At 56.6% G+C, this 9,181-nt stretch overlaps 1 protein-coding gene across 1 annotated transcript; it reads right to left on the reverse strand.

Annotated features, from left to right (window-relative positions):
• Positions 1–22: 22 nt before the first annotated feature.
• Positions 23–8,187, reverse strand: HCK (HCK proto-oncogene, Src family tyrosine kinase). The gene is made up of 12 exons (XM_008634171.2): positions 8,010–8,187; positions 7,569–7,608; positions 7,210–7,309; positions 6,965–7,063; positions 6,720–6,823; positions 6,146–6,295; positions 5,709–5,861; positions 5,207–5,389; positions 4,682–4,758; positions 2,140–2,293; positions 1,785–1,916; positions 23–1,213 (listed from the first exon to the last, which is right to left on the reverse strand). Exons 1-12 carry the CDS (start codon positions 8,136–8,138, stop codon positions 1,011–1,013), a joined length of 1,524 nt encoding a protein of 507 aa, XP_008632393.1. The 5' UTR covers positions 8,139–8,187; the 3' UTR covers positions 23–1,010.
• Positions 8,188–9,181: the final 994 nt, after the last annotated feature.

Here is a 9,181-nt window from a genome sequence, read left to right on the forward strand (position 1 = left end):
CAGCAGGAACGGCCAGGAGAGGAAAGGTTGATAAATACTTTATTCGTTCCAAAAAAAAGGTCCCAAAGCAGAAGCGACGGCGTTTACCTCTTGGTATCGAAAATATAATGCCAGGCCCCAGTCTCCCTGCTGTAAGAAGTACAGGGCTGTCTTTAAAAAGTAACTCTTTACTCCTTTTCCCCAGATAACCTGTCAGGAAATACTAAAAATAAAGTGAGTGTGCAGGGAGCACCTGGCCCTTGCTGACACTGCAAATGCTGAGCAGACAACAAATCCTGTCCGTGAGCTTTGCTAATGGGGGAGACGGCTCCTTTTGCCATGGCTTTGGGCTCCAGAGGTTCCTCCCAAGGCTAGTGGAGGGGGATCCCTGCAGGGATGGCCTGGAACAGCACCGTGTCCATCTGCCCCTGCAGCACAGCCTCACGAAACCTGCGCTCTGCACAGGGGGTGCCATGAAAATACTGGGGAAGGAAACCCAGGAGGGAGAGAGGAGGACACGTGTCTCTGACACTCCACATCCAAACCCCAGGATCCTGTGCTGATGATGAGCCAATGGGCTGCATTGCAGCGTGCCCCATGGGAATCCTCTGGGATCAATCACACAGGGAGCACAGGCACTGCACGGCATTTCGCCAAGGCCAGCATGCTAAAGCACCTACTTCTGCAGAACATCGCGATAAGATCTCAGAAGGATTAAAAAAATACTGATCTGGGTTTTTCCTTTGCAGCAAAAGCAGGCCCAGCCCCATCCCTGTCCCTCCTCCTGGGGCCTGGGCCTCCATTGTCCAGCCAACACTTCCCAGAGCCGCTGCCCTGCGGGCACTCAGGCTCCTGAGAAGGGCACAAGGTATGGCCACACGTCTCTTCTCCCTCCATCATGCGCTTTCTCCTGCGCTTCCTCCAGCCCAGCCACTCCGGGAAGGCTGTGGTTCCTGGGCCAGGCTGGCAGGGGAAGCAGGGCACATGTGGGACAGGGAGGAGCTGGCAGTGTCTGTCCCGAGCGTCCTGTGCTACGGCTGCTGCTGGTACTGGCTCTCTGTCGCAGTAAAGAAATCATCCAAAATGCTTTGTAGGTACTCAAAAGTGGGACGATCCTCGGGTTTGATCTTCCAGCACCTCATCATGACGTCGTACAGCTCCTCGGGACAGTTATCTGTGCGGGGCATCCGGTATCCATGCTCCAGCGCCCTGATCACCTCCACACTTGACATCCCTGGGAAAATGGGGTGAGACAGGTGAATATCACCTGGTTTATCACTGATTTCTTTAAAAGTCATAAAAACCTCAAACCCGAAACTTCTCACCCTTTGGGCAATGTCTCCCGGAAGGAAAAAGTGGTTAGAGAGGCTGGGAAGGGGAACTGCTCTTCCTGGTCAGGGAAACGTGGACAAAGGAGATGCTGGGTTACTGTAGGGTGGAGTTTTGTGTCCCACATCAGGTGGGGTTTATAATCACTTTGTATAAATTAAAGTTTCCATATGCTGAGTGACAAACCATTGCTTCCAATGAAAACAGGTCAGTGTGGGGGCAGAGCTGCTCCTCAGAACAGCCCTTTGTGCCACCCCAGATCCTTCATGGTCCATTTGTGGTAGCATTTACAGAGTAATTTCCCATTAAAAAATGTATCAAAGTAATCCTTAGTATAAAATACAGGATGCTCCCTAATGATAAGGATTTACAGGGTTTTCCCATGGAGCTGGAGGAACCCAGGTCACACGGATGTGGCCCAGAGGGTAGAATGTGTCTTTTGGAACCAGACTAGAGGAGGCATTTCAGCTCCTTACCTGGGTAGGGGATGCGTCCGTAGGTAATGATCTCAGTCAGGAGGATCCCAAAGGACCAGACATCAGATTTTATGGTGAAAGATCCATAGTTGATGGCTTCTGGTGCAGTCCATTTAATGGGAAACTTGGCACCTGGACAAAGAGATCCAATGGGAAATGTGATCTTAACCCCAACTGCTTAGAAATGGGTGGTGAAATATGGGGAACAAGAAACAAACAGAAGAGGAACAAGTGAAGTGATGCAAATGAGAGGAGCTTGCCTCTGCCTCTGTACCCAGTACGTCCCTCCTGGGGACGGGACCACCATGGTGGCAAGTGGCTCTAAGGGAACCCCCCAACCCTTCACCCCCAGCACCTTCCCGGGCCGTGTACTCAGTGTCCTCGATGACCCTGGCCAGCCCGAAGTCTGCAATCTTGCACACCAGCACTGCTGACACCAGGATGTTGGCGGCTCTCAGGTCTCTGTGGATGTAGTTCCTCTTCTCAATAAAAGCCATTCCCTCTGCAATCTGCCACAGGGGAACAAGGCACATGCAAAGAGGCTGCTTGAAATAACACACACCCCCTCAGCACCAAAGAAGTCAACTGCTTCTGAAAAGGGTGAAAGGAGGCTGACCCACAGCAGGAGATGGATGTCCCATCCCTGCAAGTGTTCAAGATCAGGTTGGACAGGGCTTGGAGCAACCTGGTCTAGTGAAAAGTGTCCCTGCCCATGGCAGGGGGGTTGGAATAAGAGGAGCTTTAAGGTTCCTCCTAACCCAAACCATTCTGTGACTTTCCTGCATGGAAACTGCTCTCTGAGCAAGGAATCCCTTGCAGAAGGTCAGGGTTTGGGTGACCAGTCCAACATGACACCTTTAAGCTGCTGTGTGAGAAAGGCCATGAGAACTGACAGCTGAGGAGCTCATGTGATCACCAGAGAATGTCTGTGAGTGTTTTCAGCGCAAGGTTTCATCCACAGCCATGAGGATGTGGAGAGAAGCAAATCATTCTCTGCTCAGGGAAGATGTGAGACGAGTCTCCAAATACTCCCAAAATGGCTCACTGTAATTGCTGCAGCGAGGGTCAGCATTCCAGAGCTTCCTCAGCCAGAGCAGAAAAGCATAAGGGAGGATGCCTGGGTTCTTCCAGACTAGTTTCTGAAGAATCGCCTCTGCCTGCAGACAGGATGGCTGTGATGGCCCCTGACAATCCCCCCTCACCACTCTGTCTTCTGAAGTCTCTGCACTCAGTGCTGTGTGTGCAGCTCTCAGCCCTGATCAGGCAGAGGTGACCTGGTGCGTGCACAACCAAACCCCAAAGTTGTGCTGTTACCCCATGCCTGGATGTGACCAGAATCCAGAATGCAAAGGGGCTGGAGCAGCCAGAGGGGAGTCCCCCCCATCCCCATCGCCCCCACACAAGCTGGCCGGGGTGAGGTGCAGCTCTCAGAGAGCTTTCCCCACTAAATACAGAAGTAGCCAGGCAGCGCAAGAGTGGAAGGATCATTTCCATGACCACAGGTGCATTTCTGCCCACAGTGACTCAGCCCCAGTACAAATGTCAGGCTGCTGCCTGCCCGTGACAGCCCTTCAGCCTTTGCTCCCCAGTGCTTCTCTGAGCAGCCCCTCAGAGATGTGGGCCGAGCCAGCTTTGGCATGAGCCAGCTTACTGAGAACAGATGGTGTGCAGGAGTGCACAGCTCCACAGATCCACAGACCCCAGCACAGCCAGCTCCAGCAGCCAGTGACCTGGTCTAAGCCCACGGGGTCTGGGCTCCCATCCTGACTTTCCTGTTGCTCAGGTGCCTCTGTGAAATATTTGAGCTCAGCTCAAAGGGTCCCTGGGTTCAGCCCTCACCCAAGGGCACTGGAGAAGCAGCAGGGACTCAGTGGTTGTGCAAATGCTTGCACATGGAGTGAGATGTTTAACAGCCCGTTCCACTGTACTCAAAATCAGCTCCTGAAAATATCCCCAAAATAATTATCACTGAGTCCTCCTGCCTCTCCAGCCACCTTCCCCTGCCCGTGACAGCCCTCTGGTGACCTTATTGAACCACAGCCCTCCTGTAGGCATTCCCCTGGGGAAACAGAGTCTGCTATGCTCCCTCCAGGGGACTGGGAACCGTGCCTAGCTCAGCCTCTCAGGCCTTGGGAGCACACAGGATCATGCTGCAGGATTCCTGTTAAACCCACAGGGCTTCACACCACCGTGGCACTGCCCCAAAGCTGGGGATGGGGTGGGATGGGGTGGGTGTGTGGCTGTGCTGGCTTTGTGGAGCTTTGGCCAAGTTTACGGGTAAGGTTTGCAGGTAACTGTCACAGCACCAGCAAATTAGAAATGATAGTTATCAATATCAATAGTTATCAATTATAGAAATTGATAACTTTGCCCTGGGTTTGGTTGGACCACACCAACCAGCACCAGCACATCCCAGAGAAAAGACTGTGCAAATGTGAGCTGTGTAAACAAGCCCCATCCTCATCCCTGCTTTCTCCACAAAGCGCAGTGGCCCTGTGGGCTGCAAGGGCTGCAGGAACCATGGCAGACATAGAAATCATAGATTTTCCAGCCCCTCAGAAGGAGCAGCCTGGCCAGTCCTCTCCTAGACTCTGTGCAGCTCTGCTGCACGCTGCTCAGGTGCAGGTGGGCTGGCTGAGTGCTGCAGATACCAGCGTGGTGAGGGGGAAGCTGCCACTTCTCCTTTCCCACACCCCTGCTCCTGCAAGGTCAGCAAGATGGGGATGGTGAGCACGCAGTGGCTGCCTGCAGGAAAACCTCACTGCACCCCCAGCACTGTTCAGACCAGACTTCTGACTGGCCCTGCACAAGCCCCAGGTAAGTTTCCAGGGTCCTCACTCACCCTTTTCAGGGGCACAAGGGGACTCGGAGCCAGGGAAGATCTGCTCCTTCCTCACCTGGGCAGAGAAGTCAATCAGCTTCGGGAGCGGCAGCTTGTTCCCCTCATCACTCTTCAGGAAATCCAGCAAGCTCCCTGCAGACAGGGCAAGGTGCCAGGGCTGATGGTTTAACTGGAGCCTGCACCCACCCTTAGGGTGGCACAGGGTCCCAAGGAGCCAAGCAGGACAAGGGGACTCTGGAAACTCTCTTAATCCCCCATCCTGCTCCCACGGATCGGGCCGAGGGGAGAGCACCTCTGCAGGCTCCCTCCTGCCCTGTGGAGTGCTTGTACTCATCTGTCCCCTCTTGGGGGTCCCTCCTCTCCCAGTGCTGTCACCACATCCCCTCTCCCAGCACCCTGCCCCAGAGCACTGACACGCTGTGGCAAGGAGACAGAACTGCTCCCAGAGTCCTGGGAGCTGGTGCAGAGCCCACAGCCAAGCCTGGGGATGTGGAAGGGGTTGATCCTGCATCACCCCAGGGCACCTGGGTGCTGCCACTTGGCCTGGCCCACAGACATCACTCAGGGATGTGGATGGCACCTTTCTCCATGAATTCAGTGATGATGAAGATGGGCTCCTCCCTGGTGACCACTGCATGCAGCTTTACCAGCTTGTCGTGCTGCAGCGTCTTCATCAGGTTTGCCTCCTCCAGGAAGGCTTCCACGGACATGCTGCCCGGCTTCATAGTCTTCACCGCCACCTTGGTGTGCTTGTTGTAGGTAGCTGGGGATGGCACAACAGACCATCACCAGGCTGCCCTGAGAACACTGGGCTTTGGAGACAAAGTCTCAGTCCTGCAGACAGAACTGCTGTGGGAAGTTTGGAGACCACACATAGCCCCAGGCTGTCCCCACATGCGCAGCCCCAACCAGCCCCTGCATTAAGGCAGGGCCACCTCCATGTTTCTCTGCTTCTCTCCCACACTTCTCTCCCTCCTTGCCTTTTCCATTCCACCATCCCTTCACCTTCTCTCCCATCCCTCACCCTTACTCCTTCACCATCACCTTCATCATCCTCCCAACCATCTCCCCCTCACTCTCACCCATCCACACTTCTCCAAACTGCCCGGCTCCCAGCTTCCTCTCCAGGCTCAGTGACTCTCGAGGGATCTCCCAGGCATCCTTCTCCCAGGGCTTCTGTGGTTTGGGTACACGGCAGGGGTGGGTGAGCTTCTGGCACAGCCCGTCACTCTGACCTGAGGAGAGCATCCAGGGCCATCAGCCAGCCTGTCTCACTGGCCACACTGTGCTTCAAGGGAAGTTCTGGGCACTGTGAGTGTTCAGGGACACCAACACCACAGCTGTGACAGCCAGTGGGCCAGCCATGGCAACGGGAAAAGTCACTGCATGTTGCAGTCAGAGCCACAGCAGGAGCCCAAGGGTGATGGGCAGGAGCCCCTCAGCCTCTACACCCTCAGCTGCCCGGTGGCTGCTTGGCTCAGGACATTTGGGAAGGGGAGCTGGGCACCCCAGGGCTCACCTTTGTAGTACTGGACCAGCTCCTGCAGCGTGTTGAAGTTGTTTCGTGGGGAGATGTAGAAGCCACCACTGTCCAGAGTCCGGATCTTGTAATGCTTCACTGCCCCGCCCCGCAGCTCGTCCCCGTCCCGCACTGACAGCGAGTAAGACCCTGGGCAGGGAAGGGTGAGCTGGCAGCTCCCAGGGCAGCACCATGCCTGTGCAACGCCATCCTGGGGCTCCTGGCACACACAGAGCCATCACCCAGCAGAGCCAGCTGCACCCATCCCACTGTGCTGCCACCACCCCTTCAGTTCCACGTCAGCTACGCCTGCACCCCAAACACCCAAAAGCAGCCTGAAAGGAACACATTCCCCTATCCCTGCCATGGGGTTTGGACATGTGGCAGCACCAAAGGCTATTGCAGGGGCACTTCCAGCGAGAGCATGGGCCCCCCAGTCAGTCCCTCCCTGCAGCACAGCAGATCCCCAGGGCTGGGGAGCTGGGTAGGGAGCTCCTCTTCCAGGCAAAGGTGGATGAGGGAAGCCCCTTGGGCAGCTGTTCCCCATCACGGTGCTGCGGACACCCCTCCACACCTTTCGTCGTCTCACTGTCCCTTATCATGAAGGACCCAATCATGTTCCCAGGGCCGAGGAGATGCCGCTCTGCATCCTTCCGGCTGATGTCCTTGAAAAACCACCTGCAGCAGAACCAAATGAACCAAGGAATGCTGGTGTGGGGCAGGGCTGGGGGCAGGATGTGAGGCAGGAGCAGGGACAGCACTGGTGGGGAAGTGTGGGACGGCATGGGGCCAGGATCTGACACAGAGAGATGGACTCACTCCTCTGTCTCCAGCGAGTTGGCTCGAGCAACATAGTTGCTGGGGATGAAGCCTTCACATCCTGTCACCAGTGACCGTGCTTGCCACCACTCCCCTGAGCTGTGACAGAAATGGCATTGGGTTGGCTCATGGCACCTGGACCTGGGCACCAGCAGCTCCCCCTGGGCAAATTCCAGAAGAAATTCCCAACAGGGCCACACAAGCCATCAGGAGACCCTGGATGGGGGTCTGCCAGCAGCACTTACTTCTCCAGGACCTTCATCCGCTCCCCCTTCTGGAAGCTGAGGTCCCCAGCATTCATCGCCTCGTAGTCGTAGAGTGCCAGCACCACGCTGTCCCCCAGGCCTGCAGGAGGGAGCTCCCTGGGCACCCCTCCCCATGCTGGGATGGGGTGCCCAGCCCCTCCTGCCATGAACACTGGCCAGGACCCCCACAGTACCCAGCACCTCTATCTTCATCGTGTCACATCTGGCCCTTCAGGGGAGCCCAGAGCTCCCATCCCACCAGGACTGGCAGTGTTCCACCCTCGGTCAGAGAGGATCCAGCCATGCTGCCCCCACACAATTCCACCCCCTGCACCCACTTGCAGCCCCCTTGTACCTACCATCCTCAGGCAGGGTCACAGCCATGCTGGGGACATTATTCTGGAAAGTGCAACAGAACCACAGAGTGATGTCACAGGTGGCACAGACCCGTTTCCCACCAGGGGTCTTGGCCCCGACAGCAGTGGCAGGGGCACAAGGGCACCTGAGGAGCAGCACCAGCACCACCTGACACAACAACCCACCCAGCACCAGCATCTTCACCCCCTCCCAACACCTTCCTTTTTCTCTCCCTTTCTCCATAATTCCTGGATTCCCATCAAGTCCACTCTGTGCTTTATCTCAGTGTGGCCTGGGTTCCCACTCCATAGCCAAGTCCCTGCCCTGGTGCATGGGCACTACTGGTGCCCTCAGCTGGCTCCACTCTCAGTGCTGGTAGCACTGCTGAGGAGAGGGGCTGAGCCCCCCGTGACGGCTCAGCCCTGAAACCCCTCATCACTCACCCGCCTGTTGGTGGCTGTGGGGTCCCTCACATAGTGGCCCTGCTGGATGGTGGGGCCAGGATCAGGGGCAGGGTCAGTTTTTATCATCTTCTCCTGGACACCAGCTTCCTTTGACCTCACGCAACCCATGCTGCAACCAAGGAAGGGGAAGTGAGGCCATTGCGACAGAGGTGAAAGCCCCGCTTCAACCCCAGTCCAGCCCTGTTCCCATCAGCTCCCACCCAGCATAGGGCCCCCATGCCCACCCGGCTGCTCTGCTGTGACAGAGAAAACTTTTCTCCCTCCACAGCTTCAGGGTACTGGGGTGCCCAGTGACATGCCAGAGGAAAAGGGATCTCCTGGAGATGTCACAGGAGCAGAATTTTGGGCAGATGAGCAGCTGCCATGGAGCAGCTTCCCAGCCCTTCTGGGATCCAGGACAGGGTGCAGGCACTGGGCACCATGGCAGCAGAGAGCCACACTCAGCATCTTCTGCAAAGACGGGCCCTCATCATGGTGAGCTCTGCTGCAGCTCAGGGGTCCCCCCATAGCACCCCCGTGCCTGTGGCCCCCCATCACCACAGGTCACCACTCCCCACTGTGCTCCCCTGCTCTCTGCTGGGTGGGAGCTGCCCCAAACAGCCAGTCCAGGGCAAAGACGAATGCTCAACTTTCTCCAGCTCCCCAAGAAACCCAGTGGGAAAAAAAGGCTGCAAGAAGCAAGAGTGGGAAACCCCTTGCAAATGCACTTCCTTTGGCCAGGGAGACCTGGGTGCAGAGAAAGGAGAAGGTGCTGGTGGTGACAGTGAAGGAGGAAGCTCAGGGCTGAGCCCTCGATATGCACAGCACAGCTCTTGAGGGACATTGCTGTCACCTCCACAACACCCCATGATCACTCCTTTTCTTTCCCTGCGTGCCAAAGCCTGGCTCAGCCTTGCTCCCAAGGGCAGAGCAGGAGCAGCCGTGGCAGCCACGACAGCTCATCCCCCTCACTGGGGACACCCTGGGCACAGGCTCGGGACTGTGCCAGATCCATCCTGGCGAACCCACACGGTGCCCTGCTTAAACTCAGATGTGGCTCACACCATCACCACTTCAGGTATTTGCTGTGCCCGTCCCACACTGGCTCAGGGCATCCAGCCCTACAAAACACAAACACCACGGGCGGTCCAAGGGTCATTCCCACTGGCTCC

The sequence above is a fragment of the Corvus brachyrhynchos genome, unplaced genomic scaffold, assembly GCF_000691975.1.
Source record: "Corvus brachyrhynchos isolate BGI_N302 unplaced genomic scaffold, ASM69197v1 scaffold10, whole genome shotgun sequence".
Taxonomy (NCBI): Eukaryota; Metazoa; Chordata; class Aves; order Passeriformes; family Corvidae; genus Corvus; species Corvus brachyrhynchos.

Bases quoted from the DNA above. Each gene is read 5' to 3' on its own strand.
- HCK (XM_008634171.2), bottom strand. From the start codon at position 8,138: ATGGGTTGCGTGAGGTCAAAGGAAGCTGGTGTCCAGGAGAAGATGATA. The intron at 6,296-6,719 runs GTGTGGAGGGGT...TTCCCTGCCCAG, and splicing joins GGACAGTGAGACGACGAAAG to GGTCTTACTCGCTGTCAGTG. The intron at 4,759-5,206 runs GTGCCATCCACA...CCCTGTCTGCAG, and splicing joins CACTGAATTCATGGAGAAAG to GGAGCTTGCTGGATTTCCTG.